Here is an 18,117-nt window from a genome sequence, read left to right as displayed (position 1 = left end):
CAGGACCTCTGGAAGAGTTGTCAATACTCTTAACCACTGAGCCACCTCTCCATCCCCAAGACACATGTTCTTATGGACCTAAACACCACACATAGATTAGGCTACATGACATATTATACAAGTTAAGTTTTCAGAGTGTTTATAATTTAAATAAGTCTCTCCTGATTAACAGTTTCTTAAGATTTTATTTTGATTTTTGATTATATGTATATGTCTGTGTCTACGTGTGGGTTTATGTACATGAGTGTAAGATGCCTGCAGGGTGTCTAGCCTCTGGAGCTAGAATTACTGTGTCTGTGAGGTACCCAATGAGGGTTCTGGGAACCAGTCACTCAGTCCTCTGAGACAGCAGTTCGTATTCTCCTGAGTCATCTCTCCAACCCCTCAGGCTTAGAATTTTAAGGAAATACTAAGTCAACATTTCTGTTCAATAGCTCTTATTTCTCCTATGATTAGACACACACACACACCCACACACTCTTTCACCCGCCCACACACCACACAAAAGCACTTAATGAAAGTTTTCCTTGTCTAATGCAAATTAGTTTAATAAAATATATTTCTCAATATAATACTGAAAGAAGTATGGACATTGAGTGTTTGCTGAGTTTGTGCCAGGAGAGAGGAGTATTTATTTACTGAATGAATTATTCTATTTTAACTACTACTTTAAAACACCATCAAAAATGAATGAGAGTGCCAGCTTCGGAAATTAACATTTTATAACCTTTTTTTTTTTTTAAACTAATTTGCTATGAAACACTCACAGCACACAATGGCTTGAGTTTCTATTTACTGGACTGTGTAGAAGACTGAATCCTCCCTTTCCCAGCTGAACTATCTGTCTCCTCATCTGTGTACCTGCACCTTGCTGGCTTCATTGCTGAGTTTCCTAAGTTTTTCACACAGAAACTTTTGAAACTTTAAAAAATCTTGAGCTTTGCCTGCCTTATTATAAATAATTCACATATGGACCATGCCATCCTATTGGAAAAGATCCAAAAACATTAAAATAAAAATCAGGAACTCAGCCTTACGTCTATGAGCTCTTGGAAAAACCATGGTAGTGACATTGTACCTCAACTCCATCGCTGTATATAATGGCCGTCCAGACCAAGTTTCTTACAGTGGGCGGCCATGGCTCAGCCTCTTCTCAGTCCACAACGGTAAGAGCACAGGCTCTGTGGTCCAGGTTCAAACTCTGGATCCTTGTGTACCGTGTAATTTAGGAAATAAGTCAGTCAATCTTCCTGAGCCTCAGTTTCCCCAGACCTCATGGAGAGAATGGCAGCAACATAGCACACATTAAGGTGTACTTTATTTTAATATACTTAGTCATAAAGACATCCCAGTGCCACCAATAGTAGGAAATTATGTCTTTAGTCATCATCATAATCTAAACCCACTGCTTCTTGCTCTGTGGAGAGGGAAGAACAGCTGCTCACCATTCTTTAATGATATTTAAGAGGCAGTCCACAATCTCTGTCCGCTTCATATCATACTGGCTTGCACTGAAGAAGTAAATAAAGGCTTGGGTACCTTAGGAACAGTCAAACCATTTATTGAGCTTAACGGACATTCCCAAACTGCAGGGGCAATGACAATGACCTTCAGTAAATAAGCAAATCCTCCGATATAATTACATTTCAAGGTCCCCCCCCAATTCGAGGGTCTTGTTTGCTGCTTATTTGATTTTATCTTCTAAGACAGGGTGACATTTTTTAGCTTAGGCTACCCTGGAACTCACTTGTAATTCAGGCTAGCCCTAAACAGTGGTCTTCCTGCTTCAGGTCCCTAAGTGACAGGATTTTACGTATATACCACTGTGCCCTACTTTCTTGTTTTTTAATCAATACTGGTGCAGGCATTTGTTGACAAATATTATCATTTGAGGGTGTTCTGTCTTTTAAAAAGGGAAAATACAATCTCCTTTTAATTTATTCTCTTTTCTTTTTTTTTCATTGCTTCACAAAGGCAAAGTCACTTTTAAAAATTAAAAAGAGAATTTGATTTACATAAACTCCAGCACTGCACACCTGTCCACAGCATTCTGGGCAGCAATGTGCAGAGCCAGAGAGGGGAAAAGGCCAAGATTTCAGTTCTAAGTTTCCATCAAACACAAACAAGGGAACATAATTATTCATATTTTAAATTATATTTTTTTAAAAACATCCAACATTGCCCTCTTAAAATGAAATTGGCCACAAAGAATTATTCTCTCCACTGAACAAGGCAAACAAAACCAATCAGGAAAGCATGCACTTGAAAACCGCTCAAAAGGACACTCGCTTAATTTGGCCATTCATTCTCTTTAAATGAGAGTCAGTCACCAAGTGTGAAGCACGCTCTTCCACAGGAAATGTAATCAAGAGCTGAATAAAATTACTTCATAAATGAACCTAAGAAATTCATTTTTTGCTCTAACTTTATTTGGATAATAGTTTGCCAAATAGAGTCTCACATCTTTCATGCTAAAATTAGAGCATACAGAAACCGTCGAAGCAAATGTTGACTTCACGTCACTCAGCCCCAACTATCTATAGCCCATGGACAGAGAACACGCTGTTGAGGTACTTGAACAACCTTAGACAGGCCTTTTACAGGACAATAAGGAACTAGAGTTCCTTGAACTTGTGTCAATTCTCCTGCCTCAGCCTCTTAAGTGAAAGGATTAAAGGCTATCCTAGTGATAGCCAGCAGGTCAGGCTTCTTGTAGGACCAGCCTGTCAACGTGACCTATGAGAACTACCTTCCAAGAGCACACTGTCCCACCAAGGGGCTCCCATTAGGCCCCAACTAACCATAAAGGTTCTACTACCCCACAACTGGGAGACACTGGGAAGCAAGCCTTTAACACATGGGCCGTTGGAGGAAATCCACACTTTGGGATATTACTCACCCTTGCAAACAGGTGTACTGGTCCATGCTCCCACAGGGATGGACTCTAAAGGCTGCCTACTTTATGACCCCATGTACAGATATACTGGAACAGGCAAACTCATAAAGAAGTCAGAAAGCAGTGGTCAAAGGCTGGGGGCAGAAAGCAAATGCTCACTGGGAAAATGTTTCTTTTCAAAGGTGATTTTAAAAAAAAGTCCTGAAATTTATACAGTGAGGTGGTGCTGCAGTCTTATGAACATACCTGGGAACACTGTTTGGTATGTGTGAAATACTTCTCAATTAAAAGAAACACATCTGAAATACAGGAAAGGGGGGGAAACCTGTTTTTGTTGTTGTTGTTGTTTTGTTTTGTTTTATGTTTAAAAACAGGTTAAAAGATTGGAAAAGCCAAAAAAAAAAAAAATCTGTGTAGCTTTTACAAAACTTTCCTTTACAAAACAAACCTGAGATCCTTGAGATCCTCTGAGAAGGAGAGACATGTGAATTTTCCATGTATCTCCTTCTTTTGGCCTGAATCATCCACAGCTACCTTCAAAGAAGTTTCTCTTGGACAAAGTCGGAGTCACCGTACAACAAGGTAAACTCCAGGAAGTCCCTGCTGTCGAACACTGGGACTGCACCATTCCTGCTGAAGTTTGAAAACTAACACAGGAAGGAACCCCACTGACTTATGTCTAGAATGATCTGGTTACAGACACCAGCTTTTTCTCTAGCACTTCCAGCTCCCCTTCCCAATCAAGTTTCCATCCTGGACAGCACACTGCATCCGCCTTGTCAGGGGCTGTCTATGGTAGCAGCTTCATTTTTGTTTGTTTGTTGTTTTTTTTTTTTTTTTTTTTTTTGTTGGTTTTTCGAGACAGGATTTCTCTGTATATCTCTGGCTGTCCTAGAACTCACTCTGTAAACCAGGCTGGCCTCGAACTCAGAAATCCGCCTGCCTCTGCCTCCCAAGTGCTGTGATTAAAGGCTTGTGCCACCACTGCCCAGCTGGTAGCAGCTTCTAGAATGTCTCAGCCTCACAAGTTCATCTAGCTAAACAAAGCACTCTAGAGCTCTCCTGCCAAGGTGCTCAGGAAAGAAGACTTTGTTCTACTGCTGGGTGAATAGCGGTAGGGGTAAGGTAGTTTAACTCTGCTGCCACCAAAGTCCCCTAGAAGTACGAAAAAAGTTAAAGGCACCATCAGATGATAAAAGGCAATACACAGAGAGGTGGAGGTCTAACACCATGGTGTGAGGCCCAGACAGTGCCCGGGACAAAGCTGGCAGTGTTCTGGACTCCAGTATGAAACAAGAAACATTTTCATATGAACAGATTGGCAATAAGGAAGTACTTGCAACCAATAGGAGTGCCTTGTTCTAAATATATAATTCACTTGGCAAAAGTTACTGGTTCACATGAACCAATAGGAGGAGTGCAGAGAGGGAGGGCTGGCAAAGGCGGGAGGAACAGCCTAAGACAGGTTCATGTACTGAAGGATAAGTATTTCCGCTTGGAGTTAAGGCTGCCTGGCTTTCAACTCTGGCTTGCTCACTAACAAACTATGATCTTGCCTAAGTTACTTCACATCTTTGTACCTCAGTTCTTCCATTTGGAAAATAAGAATGATTGCAGCACCTACTATATAGGGTTATGACAGGAAATGAGTTATACAGGGCGTGACACATGCCAAGAACTCAAAAAAATACTAGGTACTGTTGATACATGACAAGGATTCCAAAGTAAAACTTTACATATAAAACAATGTATCTATATTGATAGTAATACTTTAGGAAACAAAGGAATATAGAATTTTAAAAGAAATTGATGTGTCTATACTAAGCAGTCACAAAGAAAGGAAATGCTATTGTATGCTGTATGTATAAGCTTTTTACAACACTATATTAACTAAAAGAAGCCAGATACATGGTCACATATTAAATGGGTCCATTTATATAAAATGCCCAGAAGAGGCAAACTCCTGAGGCCAGAAAGTCACTGTCAGGAACAGTAATCAGTGTTTCACACCTGGAATCCCAGCACTTGATCAATAAATCACAAGTTCAAGGCCACAGTGAGACCCTATATCAAAAACCCCAAAATTAAAGAAATAGATAAGATGTTCTGAGAACAGACAATGGTATCACTGTATAACCTACTGAACACAGACTCAAAACCAAGGGAACACACACTTCAAACTGGTAATAATTACAACTCAATTTAAAAATACAGCAGAAGATTGGAGAGATGGCTCAGCAGTTCTGAGCACATACTGCTCTTGCAGAAGACCCAAGTTCAGTTCCCAGGACTCACATCAGGTGGCTCACAACCACCTCTGACTCCAGCTCTGAGGGATCTGATGCCCTCTTTGAGCCTCTGAGGGCACCTGCACACACATGCACATACCCATACAAACATACAATTTTACATAAATCTTTATAAACAAAATCTGCATTATCACAATGGGAAGGATAATTCCTGTTGAACACAGACCAGTTCTGTCAACAGGGGTAAGTGGTTAACAGGTCAGTCCTACTCATCACGGCTGAGAACGTGGTGTGAAGAGCTAGGACGTGTGGGCTGCAGACAGTATATCGTTGACTTGGAAGTATAAGGGAAGGTACATTGTGTGATCTGTACTTTTGGAGGTGACAGGTATGTAGGTGTGTGAGGAAGTCAGAGGTTAACACTGGCAGTCTTCCTCAATCATTTCTCATTTTATTTTGGAGATCTGGTTTCTTCCTGAACCTGGAGCTCACCTTTTCACTGAGGCTGGCTGGCCAGCGAGCCCTAGCGATTCTCTCATCTGTCTCACAGAGCTGGGGTGAACTGTTCATCCCATAATGGCCACCTCTGACTGGAACTCGGTCCTTGTGCTTGCAAACCTCCCCCTTAACCTCCCCACTCTTTACCCCTGCAATATTTTCCCAGCCTCTAAGCTGTGCTGTTGTGTGTGACATTTTACTCTTTAAAAATTTGCTTTGGAGCTATCAGTGTTTAAGAACACTTGATACACTTAATGGAGGACACAGGTTCAGTTCCCAGCACCCACATGGCAGCTTACAACCATCCTTAACTCCAGTTCCAGGTGATTCGATGCCCACTTCTGGCATCAGGCACACATGTGGTATCCATATAACATGTAAGTAAAATACTTATACACGTAAAATAATATTTCTAACCCTGACTTATTTGCAGGGAGAAAAAGTATATTTAATGTCTCATACAAATACTGAAACACTGTTCAAACAGATATAAATGAAAGACACAAAGTCTGATCCTTTAATATAGTCAATGATATGTAAAAATTGCCGAGAATAATTGTCTTCAAACCATTACAGAGATGAGGGAACATTTCAGTCTGCACACTCTGGCAATGGATGGAAATTTGTTCCTTGTACACTATAAGTCGTATGCAGGTGCATCCAGACAGGAGAAGTGCCCCGCGGTTCCCACACATAGCTATCTCCCATAAATATACCTACTTTCTAACTCTCAGCCCAAGACCTACCTAATGCACGGCTGCACCCTCCCACTTCTGGTTGTACTCCCTCCACTTCCGGCTGCACTCCCTCCACTTCCGGCTGCACCAGGGAAGTGCATGTCATACAGTAAAGTAGTATTTTTAGAACGTCCTATTACATGACCAAGATTTGAAGATGAAACAAAATCCCAAAACTCTGACTACAAATGAGGCAGTTCTGTTTCCCTGGAAGCATTAGAGCACGAGAAAAAGCACATTTAGAAGAAATTGTTTCTAATCCTAAATCACATACAAGGATACCCATTCATGGAGAAGAATCTGCACTCCTCAGTAGAAAAAAAAAAATCCAACGCCAATTTATTTGAAACAAAGGCTATGTGTTGATTTCATATACCTGACAAGGTGTTCATAACCTACCACTACTCCTGAATGTTACTTAAAGTGTGTGACAGGCTATGAACAGCTCAGAAGAGAAGAACACAGAAAGAAATGAGATGACAAAGAAGAAATGTGATATTATAAACCTACCGAAAGTCAATATCCAATAAAAGGCTCCTCATGTTGGACTTCTCACCTGGTGCTGTTAGCCTGATCTGCTCATGTAGCCTGCAGCGAGTAATGAAAGCAAATTTAATAAGAAGCTACAAATGCCACAGACAGGCAGCAAACAAAACGTGTTGCAGTAAAACACTGCAGAGAATCTGTCATGGCTTAGTTTTCCAGACTGTTTTTTTTTTTTAAGGGCAGAACTTAACAGAGAAATCTAACATAAAACTTTCAATCTCAGATCAGAAAGCAACCATTTAAGGGGACTCACTTTCCACGTCCTCTTGCATGGAAAGTCCTCACTCTGCACACAGTGCGACTGCTTCATAAAAATGTGCATAAGCGTAGAATGGTGCCAAGGGGAGAACTTTTTAAGTGGACTGTACCTTGGTGCTCCAACACACAGCACTCTTCTGAATCCAAGGGTAGCAAGAAGCCCTGCTAGAAACTGGCAGCTCCTATCAGCAAACAGGTACTGGGCGTGTGTCTTCTTGTTCTCCAGTGGGTAGAGCAGCTGACTGGGCCTTCCGAGCTGGGTGATAGAAATGTCAGCTGTCAGCTGATGACCGCCATGCTCCCTCCAATCTGCAGGTAACAGCAATTGCTGGCAACTTTGACAGAACTTTCTTTGAGTCAAGGGCAACTGAATGAAACTCAGGTACCTTCAAGATACAAAGAAAGACACGGGAGTGTGTTTTAACATTTTTTTTTTTAAGACAATATACTTTTGCTATTTTTAGTATCCACAAAGTATTCTTACTTCCCAAAGAGTAGTGCATAAAGAAGCAAAAATGAGAAAACGGATCTATGGAATGCTGGTGAGAATTTATGTCTGGCTGTATACCTACAAAGTGGAAAAGAGTCAGCAATTTCATAAGAATTGAGATGCTCCAATTTAGTCACTGAATGAAGATCAATATTCATTTAAAATGTGAATATAATATATTACTCAAACAATTTAGTAGTAATGGCAACTACTAGCACATTTAAATTTATCGACAAATCCATGTGCTCTAACTTTGACACGTTAAACAGTCTGGCTCAGTTGGCAGTCATTTTAAAGTGAGAAATCAAGATCATTCTTCAAGTTCTTATGACATATTTAACAAGAAAAATTACCTCTTAAAAGGAAAGATGTTCCTCTGCACTCTCTGCTCTTAGCAGCACTGACAGTGGCTGTCAGCAGCCCCTCCCCTAGCCAGCAGACCAGTACCAAAGCCTTTAAAAAGATTCTCGAGCTAGGTGGGGTAGTACACATCTGCAACCCCAGCACCCATAAACTATATAGCCAGGCCAGCCAGGGCTACATAGAAAAACAGTCTTAAAAGCAGAAACGGGAATGATACTGAGACCCCTATTTGTTTGCTTTTAAATCTAATTTCAGAGTTACTACAGCTCAGTTTTTCTTTTTGCACTTTATTAAAGATTATTGGTGAAAGAAAACACAATCATTATGTCTTAAAGCAGTGATTCTCATCCTGTGGGTCGCAATCCCTTTGGGGGATCAAATGACTCTTTCACAGAGGGGTTGCCTAAGACCATCTGCATATCAGATACTCACATTACAATTTATAACAAGCAAAACTACAATTATGAAATAGCAATGAAAATAATTTTATAATGGGGGGGTCACCACAACATGAGGAACTGTATAAAGAGTCACAGCATTTGGAAGGTCAAGAACCACTGTCTTAAAGGCTGGTGATTTTTATACGAGATACCAGTTACAAAATCAAAGAAGAACACAAAAGGAAAAGAAACGAGCCCACTGAGGACAGACAGGGCTGTCCTAAGGATTCCATTCCTGTTGACTGGCAAGTCAACAGGCTCAGCCCAGCTAATGTTAAGAGCTGTATGGAGATGCTGTAAAGAGGAATCCAGAGAACACTGGAACTTCTAAGTAGTTTCCTTTTAAAGACCCCCAGGCAGTGACAAATATTCTAGACTGTTAGAACAAGAAATCAGCTGCCTGTCTGCAACTGAAACGTCTCTAGCCCCATGATGAGTGTTCCTCCAACAGCTTTATTCATGACTACAAAGGGGGGTTGGGGGGATGAGGAAACTTCAGTGGCACATGGTAAGGTCAGCAAGGAAGGCCCCAAGCCACAGCGGGAAAACCAGCAGCCGTCAGCAACACTGATGCCAGATTTGCTGACTCTCCCCACTGAGTGGTACATGAGAATCATTTCCACACCACATCCAGTGATGGACTCACTGGCTCCATTCTGACCCTCAAAGCCCTGACAAAACACACAAAGTAAGCTTTCAGATGCTATACAACTGGTCACCTACAACCATGACTGGAGAAAGCAGAGGGACAGGGCAGCCGACCATACAAAGCCTGGAAAGAGTACATGAATCATGACTGAAGTGTCCATGCGACCCCAGAAGAGATGTACCAAAACCAGAGCAGGAAAACCTCACTGCTACAAATCCTGCAGTCAGCATACTGAAAGGACCTATCTCAGTCGTGTGGGAAAACAGCCCCAAAAGCTGGAAAGACAGCTCAAAAGACAAGAGCCCAGGCTCTGCCAGCATGAGGACCTGGTTCAAATCCCCAGCACCTATGTGAAAGGCTGAGCATAGCTGCACATGCTATGAACTCTAGCAGTAGGGGGTGGTTGGGGCGTGAGGCAGGCAGATCCCCTACAAAACCAAAAAGGAGCAAACTTCCACAGCTCTATAAAGCCTACCTAAGGAACCTCAAGGCTGCCATTTTATTTTTATTTATTTATTTTATTTTATTTTATTTTATTTTATTTTATTTTATTTTTTGATTTTTCGAGACAGGGTTTCTCTGTGTAGTCCTGGCTGTCCTGGAACTCACTCTGTAGACCAGGCTGGCCTCGAACTCAGAGATCCACCTGCCTCTGCCTCCCAAGTGCTGGGACTGAAGGCGTGCGCCACCACCGCCCAGCAAGGCTGCCATTTTACTGAGCAAAGACTCAATGCTTTCACCCTAAGCTCGAAGCAAGCTATCCTTTCCTACTCAGCACCTGCTGGAGTTCCTCCCAACCTAAGTAGACAAAATAAAGGGCATAGATGGGACAGGAAACATTAAAGTTTATTTATTCACAGTCAACACAGTCATACAGATAAGGTCCTAAGAAAATCTTCAGAAAGGCTGCTAAACCAGCAAGCAGGCTTAGCAGGGTTGCAAAGCAAAAGCTAATGTAGAAAATCAATTGTGCTGTTACAGATTTATAGGGCTGTGAGGTTGGTCTCCAGGGCAGCGAAACAAACAAAACAAAAAGAACTTAAACACGTATCTTGACTTTTTCCCACATGAGATGCAGTGAGACAGCCCACAGTGGAGTGCTCCAAAGCATTCTTCACAGAACTGTAACTCACACATGAACTGGGCAATGATCAGATCCTGTCATCCTTCCTAACCACACGGTTACAGTCAGTCACTACTGCTAAATCACCAGATGAAAGGCTGCTAGGAGATTATATAGGCTAACTAATATCAATCTTAATACCATAAAAAGGGAAGAACTAACCAGTACCTGCCTTACAGTACACAAAATGAAGTAGGAAGGTTACATCGAAAGAAGGGCTGGAGAGATGGCTCAGTGTTACAAGCACTCACTGCCCTTCTGAAGCTCCTGACTCAATTCCCAGCACCCACATGGCAGCTCACAATTGTCGAATGTTGTCTTCTGGTGTGCAGACATACATGCAGACAAAGTACCCATATACATAAAATACATAAATGAACAAACCTTTAAATCTGAAAGAAATCATCCAAAAGACTGTGGCTACTTCTGGCGGGCCTTCTTTTCGAACCTCAGGACTATCTGCTTCTACCGCCTCAGACACATCTTTTAAATTGAGATGTAATTCGCATGCCGTAATAGTCATGGGTTGCTGTGTGCGAGTCACTGGTGGGTAGGGCATTCACAAGGTTGTGCTACATTGCCACAGCCTAATTCCAGATCATTTTTATCACCACAAAAAGCTCATCCCATTGGTAGGTGCTCCTCATTTCCCCACCCCCAGCCTCAGCCACCACTAATCTACCTCTAGTCTCCAGCAATTTGCCTACTCTAGACATGTAAGAAGAATAAGAGTAGCCACGTGCAGATTCTTATGTGAAACTTTTAAATAAAAGACTTTTGCTTCAAAAGGGAAAGTGCTTTGACTTTTAGCCAAATAGATATATACAGCAAGTCCTGCCAAAGGGCTATTATGGGCGCTGAAGTCTCACCACAGACTCAGAACAAAAGGAGGCTGCAGCACAATGCAAGAAGGGAAAAGGGAGAGAATGTGGGAGCCAGCAGGGACAGGGAGGCTTTGCACTGGAATAGTGTGTAGGCCCACACATATAACCCCAAACTAAGAAAGTCAAGTAACAGAACTCTAAGACACATTCAAAAGCATCAAAGATAATCAATCTAAAGAAAAAAAAACTTCAATTAAAATAAAAGTGATAAGCCAGGCGGTGGTGGCACACACCTTTAATCCCAGCATTTGGGAGGCAGAGGCAGGCGGATTTCTGAGTTCGAGGCCAGCCTGGTCTACAGAGTGAGTTCCAGGACAGCCAGGGCTACACAGAGAAACCCTGTCTCGAAAAACAAAAACAACAAAAAAAAGAAAGTGATAAAACATAAGAATAAACAGTCATCTCTCATTTTACATGGATGAAGGTCAGAGAAAGGGTTATAAATCGGGTACAAAGTTACAGAGGACTAGCAAGATGACTGAACAGGTAAAGCACTGGCCACAAAAGCCTTGCTGACTTGAGTTCGATCCCCAGGATTCACATAACCACAGTGATGGGGGGGGGGAGGGGGAGGCCTGAATCCCAAGAATCGTCCTCAACCTCTATGCCCCTGCTGCGGCCACATGCACCTGCACATATTATACATGTAACAAAGTTTTAAAGGGGACAGAAAAATATAAAAGAAACACCACCACCTCCCAACAGGAGAAAATATAAACAACATATAAAGAGAACAAAAGAGAAGCAAAGTAGACGGGCACCAAACCCAGGGCAAGCAGAACTGTTACAACAGAACAAAACCAGGCTGCTTCACTGTAAGGATAAAATACAGGAGACTTATTCCCAATGCCAGATGTACTTAGACTTCTATTTACCAGACCACAGATAGCAGGAGGCAGTGAGCCCTGGGGTCTTCCCTAGCAGGTGGCACCCACTTACCTACAAGCCTATAGCACATCTTAGAGTAGAAAGTTACAGTCTACTTCCTGACTGAGACCATGTATCAGAATGGAGAGTGAATCTGGAGCTGCAAGAGGATGGGAATTTGGGGCGGGGTCTATCAGTTGATCATGAAGATTGTGCCCTCCCAAGTACTCCACACTAGCAAGAAACAGGGCCAAGATTTGTACGGTGACTATAAAAACCACTGGTTTGTGCCAAACTGGAATCTGAACATCGGCTGTGTGAGCATGTGGGTTTGTTTGGAATGGGTTTTAGAGAAAGGAACTGCAGGAAGTACCTGCCTTCACTGCTTGGAGTGTCTCAACCTCACTATTGTAGGGTTGGATGTTGTCGGGATCAAAACAAAATCAAGACCATTATGTCATCACTTCCCAGAAGCATGTATTTTCACACTGTATCTTAGCATATATGCTACTGAGGTTGGATGGATAACTGATGTCAGCAGAGGTGCAGCTCAACTGTATGCTCCTATGAAAGCATGGTCCCAGTTCCTAATACTGCCCATTACTGAGATCCCTATGAAGAGTTGTCTGCCACGAAACCATGCTCAGTATAGAAGCATACTACCACACAGTCGATGGGCACATTTGGTACTGGAGATGAACACACTTGCCCACCACAACAAACTCAGGCTTTATAAGACCTAAGAAACAAGGTTAGCAGTGACCTAACATGACAGCATCTGCAAACAAGCTTCCAGACAGGGCTGAGACCCGTTACCTTGATTTAGTTAACTGAGATGGGAAAAGCTGCCCTTTCCCTGGGCTTGTGTCCTACACGGAATAAAAAGGAGACTACTAGAGCACTGTTTCCTGACTACAGACTTAAGTGACCAGCTGTCTCCAGCCCTTGCCACCAGGACATTCTTGACAAGATATACCATACTCTCATGCTGTGAGCTCAAGCCCTTTCCCCTTTAGGATGCTTTTGTCAGATTATTTTACCATGGCAACAGGAAGAGTAAAACAATCCCACATGCTGCTAAAGTACATGAAGCTCAATCAATTCTGATACCCAATGTGGTCAATCGGACTACCTGTCACACAAGGGAACAGCCAGCTGCAGGCAGAAACCACGAAATCTGTAAGCAGGTAACTGTGGTGGTTTGGATGAGATATTCTCCATAAGCCTCAGGTATTTGAATACTTGGTACCCAGTTGGTAGCTTCTTTGGGGAGGACTAGGTGTGGTCTTGCTGGAAGAAGTATGTTACTGGGGCCCAGCTTTGAGGTTTCAAAATACTCACGCCAGTTTGAGTTAGTACCCTCTACTTCCAGCTTGTGGTCCAAGATGTGAGTTCCTGCCGCCATTCCTTGGACTCTAACTCTCTGGAACATAAGCCCAGTTAAAGGCTTTCTTTATAAATTTGGCTTGGCTGTGGTGTTTTGGCCCAACAACAGAAAAGCAACTAATATAGAAAGCAATAGTGGGCAGGCAGGACAACTCACCCACCTGAGAGTGATCAATATCAAAAGGAGGAAAGAACACTACTGCCTGACCCTAATCGCTTCCTTCCTTCAAGGCCTCCCAGACTGCCCAGCAGAGGGCTCCAGCTCCAGCTCCAGCTCCAGCTCCAGCTCCAGCTCCAGCTCCAGCTCCAGCTCCAGCTCCAGCTCCAGCTCCAGCTCCAGCTCCAGCTCACGAAGCTTTTCGTGACGGAAGATAAACTGAGATCTTACACTCATCCCATATCTCATGAGCACAACATCATCCCTCACCTATGCTGCTTTAAATTTAGTATCCAGACAGGCTTTTGAAGTTTGAGGGAAGAAGGAACAGGAGCCGGAAGCACTCAGATTACTCAGCTCCTGCCTCCTATTTACTGCACATGCCCTGAGGGAAAGGAAATTTCATTCTGCCGCATGGCTCAGCATGATTCACAAATTGCAGGCTAGCATTTTGAAATGTCATTTTTATTGATCTCCATTTGATGTTCCATTTGCCTTTCCTGGAGTACACAAATTATGTTTATGGCATTTGTCTAACAGCAGACCTTGAAAATCTAAGTTTAAATGAGTTCTGGAAAAAAAAAACATAACCAAATGAAATATCAACCAAACAAAATTATCTGGATGCACATAAATTAACACTGATCTCCACATTCAAATTTATCTTCCCCTCAGACTTCATAGGTCACAATAAGGATGGAGGCACGCCATGTAATAGAATATTAACACATTTTAAAGCATAACAGGCAGCTAAAAACTATAAGGAAAAGCAAATCTGAAGCACAAAATGTAAATCTGTCAGCTGAGCATCTATGAAATATAACACAATTCAAAGACCATGTTAGGAAAAAAATGCTTATCAAATCCTGCTCCATAAACTAGAAATCTGTGCAACATTCCCAGGCCCATAATGAAAACTGGGTAACAAAGATCTATTCATCTTACTGCCATCATTCTTTTCTAACAGTTTCAGAACAAGCCAAGCCAGCTGGGAATCATGGCTTATGTGTAGAAGGCCTAGCATTTGGGAGGTTGAGTCCAAAAGGCTGCAAGTTCAAGGCTATCCTGGACTACCTACCAAGACCTTCTCTTAAAAAACAAACAAACAAAACAGTAGAAAGGTCTTCCTATACCAGGTATCAAGTTTTAATACAATTTATACTTGCAATATAGTTCTTTACTAAGTTAATTTATTGATGAGTTGACAAAATTAAATTACCCAAATTAGAAAACAATTACAAGAATTGTAGTTGAAAATAATCTCAAGAATGTATCGTCCTTAGGTTCATTCACACACACAATGAACTAACTCCTAGACTCAACATAAAGGCGTGTTAAGGGAACAGGTAATCCACTGAGCTTTGACTTGACCATGACATGATTTACCTTAAGGTAAAGTTTAGAAGACTATCCTACCTAGAACTTTCCCTCCACACAGCATATAACAAAACTGGAGGAGCACTGACCAGAAAGCAATGCCGTGAAATCAATTCAGCCTCTGTGAATTTCTCAAAACCTGTTAAGAGTCTACGTCTTTACAGGGTACAGATCAGCTAATGCACAGGTCAGCAATGATGTTCCTGCTTTCCTGAGCACATAAACCTTATCGAAGAGTCCAGCCGAAGTTCAACATGTACTTTTTACTGTACATCTTTGTATCTATACACACATGCATCGGCTCCAACGCTAGCATTTATGCTTTCTTTGAACTCTCAACAAATACCTGCTGTATGAACAAACAATTGGAGGGATGGATGTTTCTGGAAGTAAAACCTAAGGTTATGGGTCATATGTGGTTTATGATGTTGGAGATAATTTTACCAAAACATACTCTCAAGAGATCAGCATAAGACAGATGAAATTACTGCTTCCCCCCCTCCAAAATACAGCCTTTTGGAAATTCAATACTTTTTATTTTAGCCACTTTTATGTTAATTATGCATTTAAAGAATTATTTGACAGAGATGGCTCAGGGTTAAGGACACTTGCTGCTGTTATAGAAGACAAGGGCTTGACTCCCAGTACTGAAATGATGGCTCACAACCATCTATAACTCCAGTTCCAAGGGATCTAATACCTTCTTCTGGCCTCCTCGGTCATTAGGGACACACAAGATGAATATACATACACGCAAGCAAAATACACACACAAAACAAAATAAATCTAAAAACAGACTTAAAAATATTTTCTATCAGCCAGGTTTAGTGCTGTACTCTTTAATTCCAGCACTTGGGAGGCAGAGGCAGGTGGATCTCCATGAGTTCAAGTCCAGCCTGGTCTACCAAGCAAGTTTCAGGGCAGTCAGGGCTATTATATAGGGAAACCCTGTCTTGAAAAAACAAAATAGCCGGGCAGTGGTGCCGAATGCTTTTAATCCCAGCACTTGAAAGGCAGAGGCAGGCGGATTTCTGAGTTCGAGGCCAGCCTGGTCTACAGAGTGAGTTCCAGGACAGCCAGGGCTACACAGAGAAACCCTGTCTCGAAAAAAAAAAAAAAAAGAAAAAAAAAAGAAAGAAAGAAAGAAAAAAAAGAGAAAAACCAAAATAGATAGATAATATTCTTTATCAGGTTTGGAAGCATAGTTAAATGGTGGATGATTGACTTGAATACACAAGACATGTGTGAAAAATAACTCCCACATTCTGGCAGCATTAGGACAGAACAGAACCCAGACTAAAGTTTATTAAGCAGAAAAAAGAAGCACTGAGCTATTCTTAGTTAGATTCTAACCATATCGCCAATATCCTTATGTGACATGAAGACACACTTATCAGATAAAAATGGCAACAGAGATAGAGTACAAAGCTAAGTACGTAGTATGACTACAACTCCATAAAACAAGCAAACTTTAATGTCAGTGTCAACATGCCTCCCCAAAACAGCTCTGCTGGTGACAATGTCCTAAATAGAAGAACTTTGACTGGTTAAACAGAAGGATTGTTATTGAGTAAACAGGGCTAAACCTGGGTTTCTGTTTACTAAGAGTCTCCCTTAAACTAACCTCTTAATCTGCCCTCAAAGGTCAGCTACCTTGGGCAAAGGCATCCCGTCCTGGTCAATCACCCCAAGACCTCACCCTGCTAATTGTCATAAAATCCTCTTGCTTTTCCACCATTTTGCTCTTCTCTCTTCCTCCACCCTCAAAAATAGCCATGGCAGATTGATCCCCAATAAATCTTTCTTTCTACCCACAGAGTGGTCCATTATACCCATGGAGTGGCCCAGTATAGAGAGAAACTCTTGTGCACTGTGTAAAAACAGTCACCTGACAATAAAAAAGCCTATTGCCAATGAACTTAAAGAGGAAATAGGAGATGAGAGTTCTGAGAGAGAAGACAGACAGACAGACAGAGAAAGACAGACAGCCAGACAGACAGACAGACAGGAATTTTAGGAAGGAGTCAGATAAAGAGACTTGCCCCAAACTCTGAGGAGGAGACAGTCACATGAAACTGAGAAGGTATCCAGCCATGTGGCATGCTTAGATTAGAATATACCGGATTATTGAGAGATGAGCTAGTTGGGGAACAGAGCCGAAGCTTAAGGCCTGAGCATTTACTCATGAAATACTAAGTTTGAGTCATTATTTCAGGGAACAAAGTGGCCAGGTTGGAAAAACCTACAACTACAGTCCAGTCCATGGATTCACTGAACTCTCACACTTAAGAGAGGAAAAAAAGCCAGGAGCAAATCCTGCATGCACAAAGGGGATGGGCTGCAGGGCAGGAAGCATGGGCCATGTGTCTCCATTCCCCAAACCATCAATACTGTTTCCTACAGTTATGATAATCACATCCTGACATAGCTTTATCTCCTGTCTACACACAGTAAATTATTATAGATCACTAATTACTATCTGCTTTCATGTCTATAATGATCCTTTGACTCAGAGAGACAGAAAGCATGTGTCACACAGTTCAGTCATTGTAACAGCGTGACCTTCAAATTGCTTCACTTCCCACCCAAGCTGGCCATCTTGGCAGGACTGACTGTCAGCTTGGGTAAAGGATCTTGCACAGCGCCAGCCTCACAGGAGTGCTCACTCGTACCCACTCCCTTCTCATCCTTTCTCATTGTAGATTGAATTCCTATACAGGAAACAGACCTCTTTAGTTAAGTACTAAAGTGAAGAGGCAAGCAAGTTATATTTAGAAAAGCATTCTCTAGCACAAGCTTTAAAGCTTTAAAGCTCAGGCAAGAGATTTTATTTATTTATTTGCTTATTGTGTTTTGAGTCGGGTTTGTTGGTTTTGTTTGAGGCAGGATCCCTCTCTACTTAGCTCTGGCTGGCCTGAGAGCACCACCTCTTGACTCCTAGCGCTGAGATTAAAGGTATTCACAACCACACCCAACCTCAGGAAAGTCATGCCCCAGAACTCCTTCTCACATGGCCAGAATAAGGCCTCACAGTGCAGAATGCTGATGCCCAGGTAGCAGAAGGAAGCACCATAAACAAAAACCTGTCTGTCATCTGCCAACTGACAATCAGACGAAGGGTCAATTTCTTGGACAGCTTCGTCTAGCACATGGAGTGCTATGCCCAAGGGTCAGGACAGAAAAGAACTTTTTTCACT

The 18,117-nt window shown here is 42.0% G+C and overlaps 1 protein-coding gene across 4 annotated transcripts in view; it reads right to left on the bottom strand.

The window, feature by feature from the left end:
• Positions 1 to 18,117, bottom strand: part of Zcchc4 (zinc finger CCHC-type containing 4) — a 41,557-nt gene that overhangs the window by 20,358 nt on the left and 3,082 nt on the right. For all 4 annotated transcript variants that reach the window (XR_003711154.1, XM_028765278.1, XM_028765279.1 and 1 more), the window contains exons 4-5: positions 7,295 to 7,570; positions 6,891 to 6,968 (exon numbers count right to left, since the gene is read on the bottom strand). Coding sequence is in view for 3 of the 4 variants with exons in the window: in XM_028765278.1 (XP_028621111.1) it covers positions 6,891 to 6,968; positions 7,295 to 7,570 (354 nt within the window). In the remaining variant the exon portion in view is untranslated. The remainder of the gene's footprint in view (positions 1 to 6,890; positions 6,969 to 7,294; positions 7,571 to 18,117) is intronic.

This window comes from Grammomys surdaster, unplaced genomic scaffold (assembly GCF_004785775.1).
Source record: "Grammomys surdaster isolate TR1022 unplaced genomic scaffold, NIH_TR_1.0 150, whole genome shotgun sequence".
In the NCBI taxonomy this organism is placed as follows: domain Eukaryota; kingdom Metazoa; phylum Chordata; class Mammalia; order Rodentia; family Muridae; genus Grammomys; species Grammomys surdaster.
The sequence above is the reverse complement of the archived record's forward strand: the minus strand, read 5'-3'. Positions and strand labels throughout refer to the sequence as shown.